A 21,654-nucleotide genomic window follows, 5' to 3' on the forward strand; every position below is an offset into this window, starting at 1 on the left:
CCAAAGAGGAGCCTGCTCTTTCTTGCATTAGGGCCCATGTGCTCTGTCGTGGCACTCTGCCTATGGCCACCAAAATCTTAAATCCAGCCCTGGGTGGTGATTATTCAGTTTAATTATCAAAATCTCCGAAGGCTGAGGGAGGGAAGTGACGGCAGTGGTGCACGCAAATCTTTTAAATACCATGCAAGGCCTCTGTAGGATGCTGCCACTTAGGCTGAGTGAGCAGTGCTTGGAAGAAGCTAATCCTTTCAGTGTGCTGCATGTTTGGAGAAACAACCACCCCCTCCCCCCCAACCACAGCTACATCCTTGTCGAGGACCCCCATTGCCACATTCTCGGAGAGTGATCTGACATCATTCGGTGCCTAGGGGCGCTTAAAATGAAAATCCAACCTGATCAGAGAGCTGCTGTGGAAAGGGTATTTTGGTGTTCATTCTGCATTAGAATAGATACTAACTTCTACTTGTTTTTAAAAGTCATCAGATATGATTTTAAATTTTGTCTGTATGTTGTTTTAGAATGGGGGACTCACCGTTATTTCTGAAATCAGCTCCTCGGTTTTATTTCCAGATTCTCGTGCACCGTCAGGCTGCTTCTGTGAACTTTCCTCAGGGATTTTGCTCTTTACACTTCCATGCTGCAAAAGGTATTAAGAAATAAGTCCTTTTGGAAAATGGATATGTTCCCTTCTTGGCAGATAGCCTGTATACAGAATGAGGACTTGAATTTAAAAAGTCAATTATCTAAAATATTTCTTTTTTTCTGTTTAGAGTTAGAAAAACTAGCCATAGCAGAAATAGCCAGTTCTGTTCTTGCTACTGTACCATCTCTGCAGGATTTGCCAGCTGGAAGTCACAAAAACCCCGGATAACATTTCCAGCCTTCTGTGTGGATGGCCATAGTTAGTTAATTGTACAGCGCTGAGCAATTTAACTTGGTGACCATCCGCTGGCAGCAGACAAACACAGGCGGACACTGAAATCAGAGGAAGTGCCCCCATCTGTGATTTACATCACCTTTAAGCAGACAGCATTATGTACGAAGGCTGATAGTGTATACAGCACTGTTCAAAATAATTAGCATGGTTATAACATCCCTCATCCCCATCCTTAAGAGCTCACAATATCAGGTTAGTCACAGGGGAACTATGATAAGCTCCAAGTAAAATGCCTGTGCTCTCAGTGAGAGTTCAATTGGGGTCTTCAGGTCCATAACTCTATTCTAACTATAGTGTACTTTTTCTATTTAATAATGAAAAAAAAATACTTCAGATAGCTGACTTTATTAATTCAAGCCCTCATTCTGTACACTGGCCACATCAAATGCTGCTCCCTGCCTGTTTCTTGAGAGTAAAACTAAACATTGACAGAGACCGAGATGGGCTCTTTGTATGTTTTGTTTTAGTTTTATTTCAAAGTGCTCGGTGTTACAAGGGACACACTTCCTGTTAGTTGGGAATGAGTCCTGCTCCCACAGGCTGAGACAGAAGGAATGGCATCACTCTCAACTCACCAATGCAAGCTAATTAAAAACTAAAAGGTGACAGTGCATTCTTTATGAAAATATCTGAGAAAGGCAGGCTGGAGAGCTCCTTACCAGTGTCTCTTTTTAAAAAGCAATTTTATTTTTACTAAAATGGCTTTTTCCCAACACTCTTGAACAGAACTGGCTTTGATGAGTACGGAGCAGCATTCAGCATTAATTACTCCACAATTCAGCAGGCTGATTCTGTCCTAGGCACCTATTCCACTGGAGCAAAATATAAATCTACAGGGTTTCTACTTGAACAGAAAACGGAAGCCTTTAAAGCAGTTTCCCAACCCAGTCCTGAAGGCATATCTGTGAGATAGATTTGTATATACCAAGTCTCCAATATACATAAATATACCTAATGCATATTTATTACTAGGGTTGACAACTGGCTCCAGATTTTCAGGACAGGTTGATCCAGTCCTGGTTTAACTTCCCAGCATGCAAGTACTTATAGTCTTGCTTTTGTTAGGGAATACAATAGGAAAATCAAAATAAGTCCCAGCATGCTATGGGGTAAAAAGAGGACTAGATCAACCTGTCCTGAAAATCTGGAGCCAGTTGGTCACCCTATTTATTACAGATATCCTGAAAAGCAGACTGATAATGTCTGCCTCTAGAATGGGATTGGGAATAAATGTTTTAAGATGCTCTTGGTCCTCCTTTTCATACTCTTTAAGACAAACTAGGGAGCAATTTAAGGAACAGAGATGTATTCAATGAATAAAAGCTACCACATTAAGATTATTCCTTTACTTTACTGATGCCCTAGAACACTTTGGGGTGGATTTTAAGAGCCCTGCTCGCCTAAATCCGCCCAAATCCGGGCGGATTTAGGCGAGCAGGGCCCTGCGCGCCGGTGAGCCTATTTTACATAGGCCTACCGGCGCGCGCAGAGCCCCCGGACTCGCGTAAGTCCCGGGGTTTTCGGAGGGGGGGCGTGTCGGGGGGCGGGACCGAGTGCAGCACCGTTTTGGGGGCATGTCGGGAGCGTTTCGGGGGCGGGTCCGGGGGCGTGGTTATGGCCCGGGGCGGTCCGGGGGCGTGGCCACGCCCTCCAGACCTGCCCCCAGGTTGCGTCCCGGCGCGCTAGTGGCCCGCTGGCGTGCGGGGATTTACGCCTCCCTCTGGGAGGCGTAAATCCCCCGACAAAGGTAAGGATGGGGTTTAGACAGGGCCGGGCGGGTGGGTTAGGTAGGGGAAGGGAGGGGAAGGTGAGGGGAGGGCAAAAGAAAGTTCCCTCCGAGGCCGCTCCGATTTCGGAGCGGCCTCAGAGGGAACGGAGGTAGGCTGCGCGGCTCGGCGTGCGCCGGCTATACAGAATCCATAGCCTTGCGTGCGCCGATCCCGGATTTTAGCGGATACGCGCGGCTCTGCGCGTATCTACTAAAATCCCGCGTACTTTTGCTTGCGCCTGATGCGCCAGCAAAAGTACGCCTATTCGCGCGGTCTGAAAATCTACCCCTTTGTCTATACATGTCACAGCTGTAATGTGCATATTGTGCTAAAGCCACAGATATCTATACAAAAAGCTAGAATGTTTGAAGAGCTATAAAGCAGTCCTACTACCAGTCATCCTGTGACCAACATCCCATGGAAATCTTGCAGAGAGAGGCACTGTTGCTCATCTGTTGAAATGCTGTAGTGAAGGTATGGCACTCATTTGTTTACTACACATGTTGGGGGGAGGGTGATTGCACATGTTACGATGATACTGGGATAGGTGTGAGCAATAGCTCTGTAGTGAAGGGAATTATCTCATAACATGTTCTCACATGACTGTCTTGCCTGTTGTTGTAGTTTGGAAGCCACAGATATTATTGCATTGGTGTTCATTTCGGAGCTGTAGAGACCAGATCCCTCTGAAAAACGACAATGCACTGTCTTGATAAGGGAGCTGTGCTGGATCCAATTACCGTCCACATACAACTGCAGAGTTTGATTCGGAGTATAATGCATAACTACTAAAATAACCTTCCTGTCACCTGAAATACAGGAAAGAAAAAAAAAATAAAGCAGAACACAGAAACAGGATGGCAGAAAAAGATCGTATGACCCATCCAGTCTGCCTATCTGTCCAATTAATTCCTATCACTTCCTTAGAGATCCCCTGTATTTATCTCATGCTTTCTTGAATTCAGATACCATTTTTGTCTCTACCGCCTCCACTGGGAAGCTGTTCCATGCATCCACCAGCCTCTCTATAAAGAAATATTTCCTAAGATTACGCCTGAATCTACCATCTCTCAACTTCATCTCATGACAGCTCATTCTAGAACCCTCACTTTCTGTGCATGGAAACCTTTGAGGTATTTGAATGTCTCTATCATATCTCCCCCTATCTTGTCTTTCCTCTAGGGCATACATGTTTAGATATTTAAATCTATCTCCATATGCTTTAGAATGAAGACTACTGAGCATTTTAGTAGCCACCCTCTGGACCCACTCCATCCTGTGTATAATCCTTTGGAAGGTGCAGGCTCCAGAATTGTTCACAGTATTCCAAGTGAGGTCTCACCAGGGACCTATACAGGGGCAATATGACCTCTTTTTTTCTGCTGACCTTTCCTCTCCCTATGCAGCCAAGCATCTTTCTGGCTTTTACCTTCACTCTAGCCACCTGTTTGGCCACTTTAAGTTCATCAGATACAATTACTCTCAGATCCTGCTCTTCCTTTATGCTTAGAATAATTTCACCTCCAAAACTGTACCATTCCTTTGGCTTTTTGCATCCTAAATGCATTACTCTGCATTTTTTAGCATTAAATCTTAGTTGCCAGACCTTAGATAACTCCTCAAGCTTCACTAGAGCCCTCCTCATGTTTTCCACACCTTCCTGGCTGTCCACCCTCTATATATTTTGCTATAATCGGCAAAAAAAAGACAAACCTTTCGCGACAATCCTTCCGATATGTCACTCACACAAATGTTGAAAAGAACCAGTCCAAGGACCAATCCCTGAGTCATAATACTACTAGTAACAACCCCCTCCTCAGAGACAATTCCATTTACCACTACCCTTTGTCACCTCCCACTCAGCCAGTTTCTAACTCAGTCAGTCACTCTAGGACCCATACCAAGGGTACTTCCATTTTTATGAATGGGAACCACATCTGCCCTTTTCCAGTCCTCTGGAACTATGCCAGGCTCTAAAGAAGCATTGAAAAGGTCAGCCGGCGCAGCTACCAGGTCATCTCTAAGTTCCCTTAGTACCCTCAGATGTCTCCCATCCGGCCTAATCGCCTTAACCATTATGTTTAGTTAGCTCCTCACAAATACACTGTTCTGAAAATTAATTGAGGTTCACCTCATTTCCAATCTTATTTGTATTTGTTTTATGTAGTCCTGCTCCAGGTCCTTCCACAGTGAACACCGAACAGAAATATTTGTTAAGCAATTTTTCTTTTTCCTCATCAGCTTCTACATATTCCTCCCCTTCACCTTAAGTCCCACAATGCCACTTTTGCACTTCCTTCTATCAGTAGCATACAGTATCTAAAACAAAAAAAAGTCTTGCCCCCTGTTTTACAGTATTTGCTGTTTTTCTTCTACTTGAATTTTTACATTCCTAACTACTTTCCCAGCTTCTCTTAATTTTTCCAGATATTGTCACCTGTCTTCCTTCCTCTTTCTATGTTCTCTTGTAGTTTATGAATGCCAACCTTTTCTCGCTTACCTTTTGAGCTACTTACTTTACTCAGATTCTTAACAAAAAGATTAGTTGACCTTATGATATCTCCTTTTAGTTTAGCCCACTGCCCTTCTACTTCCCCTAGATTTTCCCATCCAGCTAACAACTCCTTGTGTTACTCCCCCATTTTGAGGAAGCTAGCTTTCCTGAAGTCTAGAACCCTCACCTTAGAATGAACACAATCTACACTAAAGAAAAATATTACAAACTTATACAGTCGCTTCATATTATAGTTCTAAAACACAGATGGTATTTTTCAAGAAAGTTAGTTGGGCTTTACCTGCATAACCTTTGGAGGTATGTGAGTAAAGTCAACTCATTCAGATTTTATGCCTGCCTAGCAGATACAAAGTGTGCAAGTATTCTACAATATTCTCACTTATCTACTTAAAAAAGAAGCATTCCCAAAGGCATATTTAGGTAAGGGGAGAAAACTATGTATATTGGATTTTCCAGTATCCACATGCAGCTTTTCTTTTGGAAGTCAACATGCAGAAATAGCAGGTGCACGTGTACATGTGCATGTTCAGAGGACAATTTTCACAGCATTCTTGCTGTACTCCTAATGTAATAGGGATTGGTCTAATAGCTGGCCACACTTATCCAACCTTGGTTGAGTAAAAGAACTGTCAGGCAAAAAGGAGGATGTCTATAACACATGCTGCAAATGCTGTTACGATTAAAGAGACCTCCCTAGATGGGTTTTTTTTATTATGTATTTTTTATTTTTTCATGCTTTTGTGTTTTTATATATTATGTATGCTCTGATTATCTCGCCCTAACTGTTGGAAGGGCGGGTAGCAAATATTCTAAAACAAATAAATAAATGTCTCTGGGAACTATGACTACTATTGCTTCTAAGGGCTATGCAGATGTTTATACTCAAAAGTTCTTATATACTGAAACCATAAGAACCATCAGACAAGGTCAGAATAGAAACTGGTAGCTGTAGGGCATGAAGGTAAACACTAAGTAGTACCAAGGTCTGAGAAAGCACATATTTTGAACTGTAAGCTTAGAACTGATAAGAACAAAGGGAGGGAGGGGGACCCACTCCTGCCTCAAGCAGTTTGCCCAGTCCTGCTCTAAGCAGTGTTAGACAAGCACTATAAAACTAAGCAAAGCTATAAAAGATACTTCAGACTTCCGGAATTGAAAAAAAGCATATGGTGAGCGACTCCGCAGGGTAGCGGGAACTCTAGTCAGTTACCTCGAGGGCTGCAAACCTTCAGTGTCCAAGGACATTAAGAGGGCCCAGAGTCTCTGTGCCAAGCCGACACCCTGAGGGGAGTCAGGTTTGGTGCTTGTTTCTCCTGACGGAGGATGGCTCTGACTATCAGCACTCTGAATGTCGGCTGCAGGGATGGCCTCCGCAGGAGCCGGGTACTCTCCTATCTTCGGAGAGGAGGTTACTCCGTCAGTCTCCTGCAGGAGACCCATTCCACTCCAGAGAGCGAGGTTGGAAATGGGACGGTAATTCATAGGGTCATTTGGGTCCAGGGAGGGTTTTTTGATGAGAGGTTTGACAACCGCATGCTTGAGGGTGTCAGGGACTGTGCCAAGTGAGATGGAGCAGTTGATGATGTCAGCGAGGGGTTTAGCGATGGTGTTGGGAATGTTTGGGTACTTGCCAGGTTCTTATGGCCTGGATTGGCCTCTGGAAACAGGATGCTGGGCTTGATGGACCATTGGTCTGACCCAGCATGGCAATTTCTTATGTTCTTATGTTTCTTATTTCTTGGGCCCATTATCAACATCTCTTAGGAACGTTTGCTATCTATCTTTATATGTTCGTTTAATACTTTTCTAGTAATAGTTATTATTTGCTTGTAATCAACTCTCTAGTGCTTGCTGTTATTAATATTTCATTATCTTTTTGCTTACCAAGTGATCAAATAAACCTACCATTAATTATCTGGACCATGCTATACCGGCTTAGTGTATGTATGTTTGTTTGTATGTCAAAGAAGCCCCTCAGTTCCTCCCTTTTTTTCTGATTGTAGGTTTACTGTGAATTAGCCCTGAGATAGGCCTGTGGGAGTGGAGAGAGAGATGCCACCCAGAACGCCACCTCAATGTGGCCTAAAGCACAACCTGCTTAGAATTATTTATTTATACCGTTTTTCTATACAGTTACACAGAAAGCAAGTTTCTATCTCCATGGTTTACAAGGTAAAAAAAAACAAAAAAAAAAACATTGAATAGGAATAAAAATATACCATTAAATTATCCAATATAAAATAATAAAAAGATTAAGAAACTAAAAAGAAATTTTTCATTATCAAAGATGATAGTAAAGCATAAGATTTATGTAGATCTTAACTAGTGTCATGGATCTCAGCTGGTATCTTGAGTATCGGTCCCATATGCCTGTTGGAAAAAACAGGTTTTTAGGTCTTTTTTAAATCTCTTCAGGTTGTACTGAATTCTTAAATTTTGTGGCAGACTGATCCAAAGTTTTGGCCCTGCAATTGAGATGGTACGATCTATAACTTCGCTCAAGTGGGCGGATCTTACAGTGGATATTGAGAAAAGGCCTTTATTACCGGACCTTAGATCACGCTGAGGTATATGAAGTCTAATAATAGAGTTTAACCAGTCTGTCATTTCGCCGTATAAAATCTTGTGAACGATACATAATATTTTATGCTTTATTCTGTATTCAACCGGTAACCTATGGAGGTTTTTCAGGACTGGAGTGATGTGATCTTTCTTTCTCGTATTTGTTAAAATCCGAGCTGCGACGTTCTGGATTACCTGTAGGGGGCGGATGGTTGTTTTTGGGAGGCCTAGCATAGTAGAATTACAATAGTCAAGTCCCGTAAATAACAAAACCTGCAGCACGTATCTAAAATTTTCACGAGAAAGTAAAGGCTTCAGACGTTTTAACATCATTAATTTACCAAAGCCTTCTTTTACTTTTCTTGAAATATGGGCTTTAAAATTTAACTCATAATCCATAAAAAGACCTAAATTCCTGGCTGCATCAACTAACTTAAAACTTGCTTTGTTATTAAGAGTGATCACGTTCTGCTCCAAGTTGACATTTTTTCTATCTAAAACATAAAAACAGATTTATCTAAATTTAAAATCAGTTTCATTTGAGCAAGTAGCTGACCAATTATTTTTAAGTACATTTCGACTAGTTTAAAATGATAAGGGGAATGGAACAACTTCCCTATGAGGAAAGACTAAAGAGGTTAGGACTTTTCAGCTTGGAGAAGAGACGACTGAGGGGGGATATGATAGAGGTGTTTAAAATCATGAGAGGTCTAGAACGGGTAGATGTGAATCGGTTATTTACTCTTTCGGATAGTAGAAAGACTAGGGGGCACTCCATGAAGTTAGCATGGGGCACATTTAAAACTAATCGGAGAAAGTTCTTTTTTACTCAACTCACAATTAAACTCTGGAATTTGTTGCCAGAGAATGTGGTTCGTGCAGTTAGTATAGCTGTGTTTAAAAAAGGATTGGATAAGTTCTTGGAGGAGAAGTCCATTACCTGCTATTAAGTTCACTTAGAGAATAGCCACTGCCATTAGCAATGGTTACATGGAATAGACTTAGTTTTGGGTACTTGCCAGGTTCTTATGGCCTGGATTGGCCACTGTTGGAAACAGGATGCTGGGCTTGATGGACCCTTGGTCTGACCCAGTATGGCATTTTCTTATGTTCTTATGTTCTTAAGAGGCTTCTAAGCTGTTTTCATTTGGAAATAAAATCTGAATATCATCAGCATAAATGAAATAAGTTAAACTAAGACCAGTTAGCAAGTGACACAAAGGGGGCAGATAGATATTAAAAAAAGTGGCCGACAAGACTGAACCCTGTGGCACTCCTGTTGATAAATTTACCTTTTCTGATATACTATCTTTAATCTTCACTGTAAAGGTTCTATTGTCTAAAAACGATGCAAACCATTTCAGTGTGATATTGGTCAGCCCTATGTCCTGTAATCTATTAAGGAGAATATTGTGGTCCATCGTATCAAATGCGGCTGAAAGATCCAACAGTACAAGCAGGTAGCTTTGGCCTTTATCAAACCCTCTAAGGACAGTATCTGATAAGGAAAGTAGCAGCATCTCAGCATATTCTGACTGTCGCTACTGCTAGAAAAACACGTTTTGTTTGTTTGGAATATACTTCAGAGCGAGTCCAATTTTTCTGGTAATTGTGGTTGTAAGGCTAGAAGAATAGCACTGTCAGAGGGGGTCATAAAGGACTTTCTCAGAGAGTAAGAGCCCTATCCAGCTAAGAACACCTGCACACCCTCCTAGCCTCTGGGCCCAGGTCCACTACACTGCCTGCTTGACCCACATTTTCCCTCCTGAACCCTTCCTGAGAAACTGGCATTCGGCTCATACAGGTGTTCAAGACTCTCTTACATTTTATGTGCCTCGTCTGGGTGGGATTACACCTGGGAGGCTGTTGCATAGATTACAAGTTGGACAGAACAGCACAACTCAACTCACTGTGGGTCTAAAATGGGGCAACTGTATTATCCAAGTTCTGATAGCATTACAGTGGCTTCTAGTGGTTAAATATTCACATTTCAAAACAATTTTATTGATGCTTATAGTATTGCAGGGATTGGCCTCCATTTATTTATGAGATAAATTAGCACTTTATGAGCCAGTCAGAGGTTTGCGCTTTTCTTATTCTGGCTTATTAGCACTCCCGTCAGTGAAAACAGCTAGACTGCAAGCAAAGTAGAATTGGGTTTTCTCTGCTGAGTCCTAGTTTGTGCAGCAAACTTGCCGATTAGGTTATAACCAGTTTGTTAAGCTTCCATCATGCAGTTAAGACATTTTTCTTTTCTTAGGTAACTATGAGGGAGAGACACAATTAGGCACAGTATATGTGGGAAGATATCATTTCAGATTTTATCTTTAATTTGTTTGTTTTTGCAGATTTTGTGAGTTGGCTGTGCTTCTATTGTTCTTTGTTTTTAAAACTGTGACTTGCTTTGAACACTGTATTGCTTGAGGAAATGAGACAAATTTTAATAAATAACTAAATGAACAAAAAAGAAATGAAAGGATTCTGACTTGAAAGAAATCACTACTTACTAGAGATGGTCTCCAATATATGGTTGATATCGGTGCCAGCTCGTGAAATAACGGGACAGAAAAGCAGCAATAGCTTGTCTGAGATGGGGGTATAATCCTCTTTCTGGAGTCGAATCCCCAAGCCATTGAGATGTACTTCTACCTGATGTAGGAACTGCTGCTCTGAGCCAAATGTCTTTCCAGTAACAAGTACCTGCACATTAAAGACTTACAACACAAGAAAATAATTAACATGCTGAGACTGATTTTTGTTCTAAAATTAATTTCTGTTATAATATCAAATAGAAGTGGGAACACCAGGAAGTTAGACAAGTAGGGTTTCAAACATCCACCCACCCAGGGAGACTGGCTTTTCATGACAGGTAGGCAATATTGAATGAGACCAGGAGAACACAGCAGCCTCTGGCTCTGATTGGGACCTGAAGGAAGAGGCTGCAGAGTGCAGCAGTAGGGCTACAGAGAGGAGAGTGAGAGAGCTGCACACTTCAGCTGCCTCCTCCGGGCCCTTAGAGCTGAAGACAGTCCAAAGTGTGTGAGAAAAGATAGATAAAAGTAAGCAGATTGCAAGAGGATGGTTCAGTGGGCATGAAGAAGAGTGAGAGGACTATTGGGGTAGTATGAAGGCAGGAGAGTAAGAGGGATGAAGGTGAGGAGTGGAGGAGTAGAATGAGAGGGATGTGGATGAGGAGAAGGGAGAAAAGTGAGGCAGCTACAAGGAGGGATGGCAGAAACAGGAGTATAATACTTATGTGGCGAAATAGTACTTTGACTATCGATATTGATAATTTGACATTTAAAACTCCTTTTACAGGTCAGCAGGTGGCAGTCACAGTCACCAACAGCTGGCACTGAAGGGGTTAGTCTTAGCAGAGCCAACTTATAATGTCACTGCTGCTGTCTTGAGAGCGTGCCAGTTAAAAACTGTATGTGGAAAATGACAGTTGGCTGGCAGCAACTGGAAGCAAGAGAGAGAGATTACTCGGTCAGACTGCCAAAGTTACTAGAAATATCACCATTAACTAAAATAGGGCACTGCTTAGTTTTACAGTTAAGTTCAATAGAAAGTAAAGTTTACCATTATCCCTTTTAATGTATCCCTGCTTGCTGTGATATCTTTTTTGTTCACTGTTAATAATAATTAAAAAAAAAACTCTTTAGTTTATTACTGTTATGCTTGAGACTGATTGTACCCCAGGTAAGTGAGAAGCTGGGTGATCCCAGTGTTTGGCATGTGTAGTCTGCAAGCATTTCTCTGGGAACTGTGGAATCCCAGGTTTGTGGAGTCACAGTGTCCCCAGAAAAACCCTCAGGGAATAGCTTTGTGGACAGGGTACTTGATCAAAAGCAAGTGGAACCCCAGTTGGTGGATAGTTGGTTACCATGAAAGGGGCACGTGCACAGTTGCAGGAGAGACCTGCACAGTGCCTACTGGGACTTCCAGGTGGCCATGGGTTCAAGCCCTCATTAGTGTTAGGGGATGTGCAAAGACATTAGATAATAACTTGGCAAGTACAAGGTCCATATTCAAATGCATTTAGCCAGAAAACTAAGAGGTTATCCAGCTAAATGAAAATGTGGACACTTATCTGGCTAAATTCTAGCTGGATAAATATTTGTCTGGCTAGAATTTGACTCAAGCTGTCCTAAAGTTGGCGAGATAAAATCTTATCTGGCTAACTTTTAGATAGCTGGGTATATTCAGTGGCATAACTGCGCCACTGAATATACATCAGTAATTAGTTGGATACGTGTATCTGGCTAACCAGCAGAGCTGCAAGGAAGCTGAATATGGACCTCACCATTTCTTTCCTGGCAAATAAGCCATGGAGGAGTTTTCAAATCTCTGCTAATAGCTGATCTGAGCTGAATCAAGCTGAGCCAGAGCTTAGTCAAGGAGTATGGCTTGATTCAGAGAACCAACAAATGAAGTGAATGAATTTAATTAGTACAGAAGAAAAATACAACTGCAGCCAAAAATAAAAAATCTATTTTCCAACCATTTCTCCCCTCTCCAGCTCAGCCTCTCTCTCTCATCCTATTTTCTCTTTCTCCCCGGCCCAGTCTGTCTCTCCAGTTTCTTCCTCTCACCAGCCCAATTAATCTATAGCTGTCAAGATGCTTGGTCAATAAAGACAAAGATTTATTTAAGTTTCCACTCCATCTCCTCCACTCTGATTCTCCAATCCATCAGCCCCGTCTGTCTTTCACCATTCTATTTTCCCCCTTACAACTCCAAATCCATTTCTCTTTTCTTGTACACTCCCCTCACTTCATTTCCTTTTATGTCTCTAGTCTACTCTTCCATCTCACCTTAAATGGTCCTCCCTGCTCCCTTTATTTTCCTTGACCAATTTTAAGCCCTTCATCTCCCTAGGTCTCTTACTACTCAGTCAATACCCAAGGACCTTGTAACTACAGTTTACAAAGGCAGTTTCATTTAAAAAAAATAGCTTTAAGTTCAGAGTTTGTTTGTTTGTTTTTTTTAATTCCCTTATATAGTTTATTACTGACAATCATATGACTATTGACATGGATATGCCAATAAGCAATCTATTTGCATCTGTGGCACAGATGCATCAGAGCATCTGCTGGGTGCTAAGGTGTTAAATGGATCCTACCTCTTTGGTAACATTATTGATACGAACCTTACTACGCAGGTGCCGAAGCGCCTGGATACCCTTCCTGGTTTTTGTGTGTTGGGGCTTGATTTTGAGTCTCTGCTGCTGCAGCCTGCAATGAGCTCGGAGTGCAATAAAATGCCTCTGTCTCAAACAGGCACTGGAAACCCAACAAATATGGCAGACACCTTCCCAAAAGCAGGTAAACATTCGGTAGCCTGTTTAGTGGACAAGTTATCCAGCTAAAGATGGACGGATAACTTGTCATAAATATATTCAACAGGATATACCTCCCACTAAATATGTTTGAATATAGTTGCAGGCTATAAAGCAGGCCTAACGTTACCCAGCTAACCTAGCTAGATGGAACTAAAAATCAGCTAACTTAGCTGAATAACGTAACTCCTCCCCAAAATGCCTCTTTTTTTATACGGTTTATGACTTATCTAGCTAAAATATAGCTGGGTAAGTGGCTGAATATGGCAAACCTTGCCATTTAGACAGATAACTTGTGAGTTCTTCATCCAAATGGCTTTTGAATATTGACCTCATAGTTGGTAGGTGAGAGTTACTGAAATGATAAGTTAGAGCAACAATAAAAAATTGAGAGACAGGGAAAGGACAAAACATACGAGAGGCTAGGGAAAGAGAAGGCAATGAGAGGATATTGAGAGGAGTTCTTTTGAGTTATTAGGTGAGGGAGATCATATTTTTGGCTACCATTTCCAAATGGTTACCTGAGGCAACAGGAGATAAAATGACTTGGATAGGATCACAAGCATCATCAGTAGGCAAACTAAAATTTGAACCCTGGATTCCCTGATTCTCAACCCATTGCTCTTACCACTAGGCCACTCCTTATCCACAGAGGGGAATTATGGGTTATTGGGAGGAGAAGAGCTACTGAGAGATGACTTGGTAGAGATGGAAAGGTTACTGGGGGAGGCAGAGGAAGGGAGGAGAAAGGTTACTGAAAGTATGAAAGAGAGGAGCAGGGTTTTTGAAGGGAAAGAGAAAAGTAGGAAGGAGTTTCTGAGAGGTACAATGTTGAAATAAATGTGGAGTACTGAGAAAAGAGTAACTAGTTGGTGAGGCTAAAGATTGAGAATGAGAGATAAGATGTCAAGAATTACAGACAGAGGGATTAATGGATGTGTTGGGAAGGAAAGTTTTGTGAGTGTACAGTGCAGATGTTGGTAAATGGTGGGTGTATATACCTTTGCTCATTATCATCAGTACTGGCATTGTTAACTCTACCTGTTTAACCCCATGCTCAAAATTCAAGATGGCTTATTATCTCTGCAGGAGTATGTGGCAACCTGTTTGGACAATAGGTTTTAGACTCAAGCAGAGACCACAAGCTAACTTATCACACAGAGTGTCCTTTACAGTTCCTAGGAACATCCATGTTAGGCCAAGAGCTGCAGCAGAGATGTTGTGAAGGATCTTATATCTCTAAGGTGAAAAGCATACATAGAAACATCTCTGGAAATTAATTACAGCCAGCAGATTTTCTCTTAGGCCTTCTTTCTTTTTCCAGCAGTGATTACGACTAGTTTGGGGCCCACCCAAACAAACCATTTGGATATTTACCTGTATCTGACATACAGGAGAGTTCTCCCTGAGGTTGTAAGCCACAGCCTTTTCCATTTCTTGCACAGGCATCCGGTGGAATCTGGCTTTTCCATTTGTGTCCATCTCCTGTTCCAAGAACAGCTTGGGTTTCCTGACAGGACTCTTCTGTTTTCTGATTTTGTTTTCTGACCTGCTCGCTCTCCTGAGGTAACTGATTGATCTTAGAAATGAACTGCAAGCAGGTTCTCACTTGTTGTGTTAGAGTATTGATGAGGTCCAAAACCAAAGGGTCTGTAAAGCTCTTTAAATGCTACAAATAATGATTTTATATTAGAAAGTGAATGAAAAGCGCAGAGTGAAAAGCACAGTTCAGACTTCATTAGATCATTGCTGATTAATAAAAAGGAACTCCAGGCTCAAAAGACCAGAGCATCCCCGAGCCTCCCAATCCTGGTAGCCGTGTCTCAGACCTGCCCACACAAGTTTCATGCCTTAAATGAGATGTAATGCACTGATTTATAGTCAGGGTTTTCATGCTGTATAATATAATAAAAGGAACATGTAAAGAGAAGGAAACATTTTCATAAAAGGATCCACCGCATAATTGTATTTTGCAAGGCCAATGAAGTTTCTATTTGTGCCAAATGTAAAGTTCACACAACACATCTGAGTTGCTACCATTACGTATTACAAAACATGCAAAAATAAATTCTGAAAATGTGTCCGTATTCTAGTGTAATTTTGAAATAGTGCAAGTGGGTATGTCACAGGCTAGAGAACCTACTTCTCAGATAGCCATGCATATATCAGTGTTAGATTTTTATCCTGCTAATGATGAAATTAATCTGAAAGTGGATGACTTATGAACCCTATTTTACAGTCAGGCCATTTTTTGTTTCAGTTTCTGTTTAAGGGCCCATGACTACCAAGTAAAAATCTGGTTATTTTTAGCAATGTTTAACTAAAAGGCATTATAAATCTGGCAAATAGTTTAGAAATGGGTTAATTTTTTTTGGTATGCCCATCTGGATCCATGAATGACCTAGCTTGAATAGTGCTATAACTAATGTAATTGATAGATGTTCCCCTTTAAAGAGGCACCAAATTCCCTTTGGCAGTCTGCTGAGTGGTTTTCAGAAAAGTTATAGACATTGAAGCGAATGAATGATGCCTTGAAAGTGCTGGAAAAATTCTTTACATGATTAATGTAAATCTCATCTAGTGTCTTATAATAATAAATTAGTTGCTAAAATAAGTTATTTTCTACTAGTAGTGCATTAATTCAGATCTCTTCTGAGAATTGTTCCAGGTGGTCAAATTATCACATTGGTCACCTCAATTAACATTGGATGACCATTCTCTTTTAGGCTGCAATCAATTCATTTTATAGGTAGAATTAACACTTTAGGTGGTGCAGTCAGTCATACAAATAAATATGTACCTCTCTCATGTGCCCATGGTACTCAATCTTTGGATTTATACCCCTGAGAGAAGTTTATTTTATCTTTACAACTTCACACCCTGTCATGTGCTGTTCTCTTCACGTTCAAATCCTTCTGCAACGTGTTAGTGACAAATGGCTCCATTTCAATGAGCTGCGCAATTGCTAGTTGGGTGGCTGCAGTTTTTTTGTATTCACTGTGCACTAGAATGCATGTTTACTGTTGCTTGCATTTAAAATGGATCTGATATGTTTTTACAACTTGTCTGTATGCTGCTCTACAGTAGGGGACTCACTGCTATTTCTGCGATCAGCTCCGCTGTTTCTTTTCCAAAATCTTGAGTGGTATCAGGGCGTGTCTGTGAATTTCCCTCCATGTGTTTGTTTTCTATGCTTCCATGCTGCAAGAGTACAAGAAATAACATATTTTTTTGGAAAACACTTTTTTCTTTTTAGCAGACAGCCTGCATATTGAATCAGAACTTGAATTTTAAAAATTGAGTTAACTAAAAGTTCTTTTCCCCAGCTTACATTTAGAAATCCAGCAGTATAGTTACAGTAAATTCTCTTCTTGTTACTGTACCATCTCTGCAGGATTTGCCAGTCGTAAGTCACAAGAACCCCTGATGACATTTCCAGCCTTTTGTGTGGCCAGCTATAGTTAGTTAACTGAACAGGGCTGAGCACTTTAAGATGGTGATTATCTACTGGCAGCAGTCACAGGGTGTGGCCGCTGAACCAGAGGATATGCTTCTGGCTGCACATGCCCACATCTGTGAGTTAGATCACCTTTAAGTAGATGGCACAATATATGAAGATTATGGAGAAAATACTACTTACCTGATAATTTCCTTTCCTCTAATGAGGGCAGGCCAATTCCCACCAGTGGGTTTTGCACCTCTGCCAGCATATGGAGATAAAGCGAAAGCTGATTTCACGGATATACAGTCCCGCCCCAATATCAGCCCGCCAATATTCTCTGGAAAAGCCAAACTATGGACAAACTGATTATACTTGAAAGTTATCATTAACAATCAGCCACTCATGTTTCCAACTCATTGGGAAGACTGAGCTCAGCCAAAAGAAGCAGCATATTCACTAAACTAAGGAGTTAGAGAAGCCTCTTACCAGACTTCAATCAAGAGCAGGAATCACACTCTGCAAAGTTTGCCCTGAAAAGACTAACCAACATTTAAACATCAGCAACCTAGGGCAGGTTAGGGATTGGCTTGCTCACTTTAGAAGAAAGGAAATTATCAGGTAAGAATTAATTTCTCCTTTCTCTGCGTTCTGGCAGGCCAGTTCCCACCAGTGGGATGTACCAAAGCTAATCCCGAAAAAGGCGGGAGGCTGGCAGCAGTCTAGTCAATATCACCTGCACGAATGTGGCATCCTTCCTAGCCCAAACATCTAAGTGATAAAGCTTAGAAAAGGTGTGCAAAGATGACCACATCGTCGCTCGACAAATCTCAGCAAGCGACAACAAATGAGGTTCTGCCCATGATACTGCCTGAGCCCTCATGGAATGCGGTCTAATCTGTTTCAACAAAGCAACTGCAGCAGCCATTTAGGCAGCCATAATGACTTATTTAACCCAATGAGCTATTGTAGCATGCAATCGCCAGTACTCTGTGTTTATCTCCACCACGGAGCACATACAGGCAACCTGACTTCCAGACAGATTTAGTCACCTCCACGTAATGCAGCAAATGTCTGACATACAAGGAACGCAAAAGACGTTCCATCTCTGTCCCTGTTCAAAGTGGGCAGGGAAATGGACTGATTCAAATGAAACTCCAAAACCATTTTTGGAAAAAGTGAGGGCACAGCTTAAAGCTCTACCACTTCCAGAGTTATACACAGAAAAGGCTCACAGCAAGAAAGAACCTGCAGCTCGGAGACCTGACATGCCGAACAGATTTCTACCAGAAAAATGTCTTCAAGGTAAGTAGCTGCAGGGAAAGAACATGCAGCAGCCGAAAGGTCGGCCCTACCAAGAACTCCAGGACCAAATGAATGTCTCACAGAGGCACCGGAAGCCACAAAGGGGGGCAAAAATGCTTAACTCCCTTCAAGAAATGGGACACATCAGAACGAGAAGACAAAGGCTCTCCAGCAAGGGCTGCAACTTGAACTTTCAAGGTCTTAAGGGCCAAGCCCTTACACAAGCCATCCAGTAAGAATTCCAAAATTAAAGGAATATCCACCTTGAGAGGTTGAGAACCTCGCCCAGAACACCAGGCTTCAAAAACTCTTCAAACCCTAACATAGGCTAGAGAAGCAGAAAATTTCCTGGCCGAAGTAAGGTAGAAATCACAGCAGGCGAATAACCCCGATTCAATAACCAAGTCCTTTCAATGTATAAACTCTACTTCTCACCCTCACTGACTCCATCCTCAAAGGACTTGATAGCGGTCACTCTTACCTATTGATCTTACTAGACATCTTGGCGGCATTTGACACAGTCAACCATGAAATCCTCTTAAGCAGACTAAAAGAAATCAGCCTACGCAACTCCACACTTAAATGGTTTAAATCATACTTATCAGACAGATCCTATAAAGTCAGACTGAATGCATCAGAATCCAAACTAATCCCCCTTCCACACGGTGTTCATCAAGGCTCCTCCCTCTCATCCACCCTCTTCAATATTTACATCCTACCCCTCTGCACTCTCCTAACCGAACTAGGCCTATCATATTTCATCTACACAGATGACATTCAAATCTTGCTCCCTCTGAAAGAAACCCTGGAACACCCACCTACAGAAGATAACCCAACTATTCTCACAGATGTCTGAAAGAAACTCTGGAACACCCACCTACAGAAGATAACCCAACTATTCTCACAGATGTCTCTCTCCCTCAACCATAAAAAAACTGACATTTTACACATAAAAAACAAACCCACCACAGTAACCACCTAAAACCACACAGCACCTGAGATGGAAAAGCAAATAGTTTCCACAGCCATAGACCTAGGCATCATCCTAGACGACAAACTAAACCTCAAAAAACATATCAATACAATAATAAGAGATGGATTCTTCAAACTTCAAATTCTAAAAAGAATCAAATCACTTCTCTACACCCACGACTACCGAACGGTCCTCCAAGCATTATTATTCTCCAAACTCGACTATTGCAACGCCCTCCTTCTTGGCCTGCCAACAACCACCCTCAGACCGTTGCAGTTTCTACAAAATGCAGCAGCAAGACTACTCACAAACAGCAAAAGATCGGACCACATCTCACCAATTCTCAAAAACCTACACTGGCTACCCATTCCATTCAGAATACAATATAAAGTCCTCATCCACAAAGCACTCTATAACAACAAATTTAACTGGCTGAACGCGACTCTCTATTTTCACAACCCACTAAGGAACCTCCGCTCCAACAACACCGGACTCATCCCAATCCCCTCACCAAAAGTAACTCACCTGACCACAATAAGACCATGCGATCTATCTGTGGCCGGACCCTCGCGCTGGAACAACTTACCAACACATCTAAGATTGGAACCAACATCGCAATCCTTAAAAAAAACCCCTCAAAACATGGCTCCTCCAAAAATCCTTCACAACAGCCATCTAATGCCCATCTACCCTCTGCACTAAGAACCTCCCTTTCCCTCAGTCCTCCTGTTCATCCCTCCCCCTAGTCCACCTTCAGCAACACACTCCTCTATATCTCCAAGACCTCCCTCTCCCTAGTAACACACATACACTCACAGCAATTGCACTCCCACACATAAGCACCTACCTCATCTCCACTTGAATATCCGCAATATTTATCTCCTGATCATATTTATATTTTATAAATTTCACGATGGCAAACTATAGACACTTGTACTATTCATTGTCAAAATTACTATTCTCCATGCTACTCCAGACTAGACATTGAAAACAATGCTGCTTCTGCTCCATTTTAATCCATGGAAGTTATATCCTATTTATTATAAGTTACAATATTTATGTTATACTATAAGATACTCTGTAGGACATATTGTCGTTCCCGTTTCAGTTTTAATTTCTACTGCAAGAATTAATTTTGAAATTATGATGTAAAATAAGAATTAATTAGAAGTTATAATGTAAAATAAGAAGACCTCGACTTCTTATAACCCAGTTACAATGTAAACCAATATGATATTCCAGATTGAACACCGGTATATAAAAACAAAATAAATATAATAAATAAAATAATAAACCATGAGACAAAATTAACCCGGATCGTCAAGTAGAATGGGTCCTGCCACAACAGATCCGAATGAAGTGGTAGACTGAGGGGACTGGCCCAAGCTGGAGCCACTAAAAGGACAATCTTCCAGACAATCTTGCCTATCAGAGGCCAGGGTGGGAACGCATACAGCAGGATGCCACATGGTTACTCCTGAATGAGAGCATCGATATCCAGTGCTTTTGGGTCCCGCCTGCAACTGAAAAAGTGTGAAACATTTGCGCTGTTGTAGGTTGCCAAAAGGTCTAAGGCCGGTAGGCCCCAGTGGATCACAAGGAGCTGAAAGGCTTTGTTTTCCAGCTCCCATTCTCCTGGGTTCAAGTTTCTCCTGCTGAGGAAGTCTGCTCTGATATTGTCTTTTCTGGCAATGTGAGAGGCGGATATGCCTAGAAGATGTTGCTCCACCCACACCATGAGCGCATCTATTTCCTCTGACACCTGTTGGCTCTTGGTTCCACCCTGATAATCGATGTAAGCCACCATCGTCACACTGTCTGGCATTATTCGGATTGTCTGAGCCTCTAGACATTCAGGGAATCGCAATTACACTAACTGAACCACCCATGCTTCCAATCTGTTGATGTTCCACTGCCATTCCTCTGCACTCCAGTGACCTTCCACCATCAACTCCTGACAGTAAGCCCTCCCAGCCCAGAAAGCTCACATCTGCTGTGAGTACCTGTTACGCCCGGTAGCAGATGGCTGCGACCACTACTGCTCATCTCTTTCTTTGCTGCACTGTCATCCATTGGAGGAGTGGCAGCCTCCGCCAGTCACTGCCGACCAGCCTGTCGTTCCCAGGACGGCATGGGCGCTGCCAACTGCCATCTTGCTCCAGAAATTACTTAGGCGCACGCGCATGGGCCACCTTTGTACACGTCATGGTGGGAACTTCGGGGGCGTCCCCTCTGGATGACGTCACCCATCTCTTGTACTTAAGCTGGCTGGCCCTTCACTGTGACGAGTTAGCAAGGAGTTCCCTCTTGCTGAATTCCGCTCCTTGGACTTCCGGTTCCAGTTTCTTTGTTGGCATGAGACACTCTGGGTACCCGCTCCTTGGGGGCCCTATCTCGTCTCTGGTTATCCGCTTCTCAGAGGACCTTCTGCCTTGGACTGCTATCGGTTCCACTAACCGAGACCTACCCTGGAACTACCTCCTGTGAGTACCTATTTCTACGGACTTCAACTATCTAGCCTTGTTGTGGGATTCTCTATGGCAGACCTGGGCAAGGGGCGGCCCGCGGGCTGAATCCGGCCCGCCTACGGTCTGAATCCGGCCCGCCCACTGCTGAGAGCAGACGGGGAATGAGGCACGCTGCCTTCCCTTGCAGAGGGAAGGCAGCGTGCCTCATTCTCCGCTCCCTCGCTCCCCGATTGGCCCCAATCGGGGAGCGAGGGAGCGGAGAATGAACTGGTTTTTTTTTTTTACAGCGTCCGGGGGGGGGGGGGGGGGGGGGGTGAGGAGGGAGTGACTCGAGCGAAGGCACGC

General features: G+C 42.4%; 1 protein-coding gene across 5 annotated transcripts in view; it reads right to left on the reverse strand.

The window, feature by feature from the left end:
- Nucleotides 1-21,654, reverse strand: part of LOC115088205 — a 97,770-nt gene that overhangs the window by 57,349 nt on the left and 18,767 nt on the right. For all 5 annotated transcript variants that reach the window (XM_029596235.1, XM_029596234.1, XM_029596236.1 and 2 more), the window contains 5 exons: nucleotides 16,221-16,325; nucleotides 14,502-14,793; nucleotides 10,291-10,497; nucleotides 3,319-3,515; nucleotides 533-637 (listed from right to left, as the gene is read on the reverse strand). In XM_029596235.1, coding sequence (XP_029452095.1) covers nucleotides 533-637; nucleotides 3,319-3,515; nucleotides 10,291-10,497; nucleotides 14,502-14,793; nucleotides 16,221-16,325 — 906 coding nt within the window. The remainder of the gene's footprint in view (nucleotides 1-532; nucleotides 638-3,318; nucleotides 3,516-10,290; nucleotides 10,498-14,501; nucleotides 14,794-16,220; nucleotides 16,326-21,654) is intronic.

Source organism: Rhinatrema bivittatum, chromosome 3 (genome assembly GCF_901001135.1).
Source record: "Rhinatrema bivittatum chromosome 3, aRhiBiv1.1, whole genome shotgun sequence".
NCBI lineage: Eukaryota > Metazoa > Chordata > Amphibia > Gymnophiona > Rhinatrematidae > Rhinatrema > Rhinatrema bivittatum.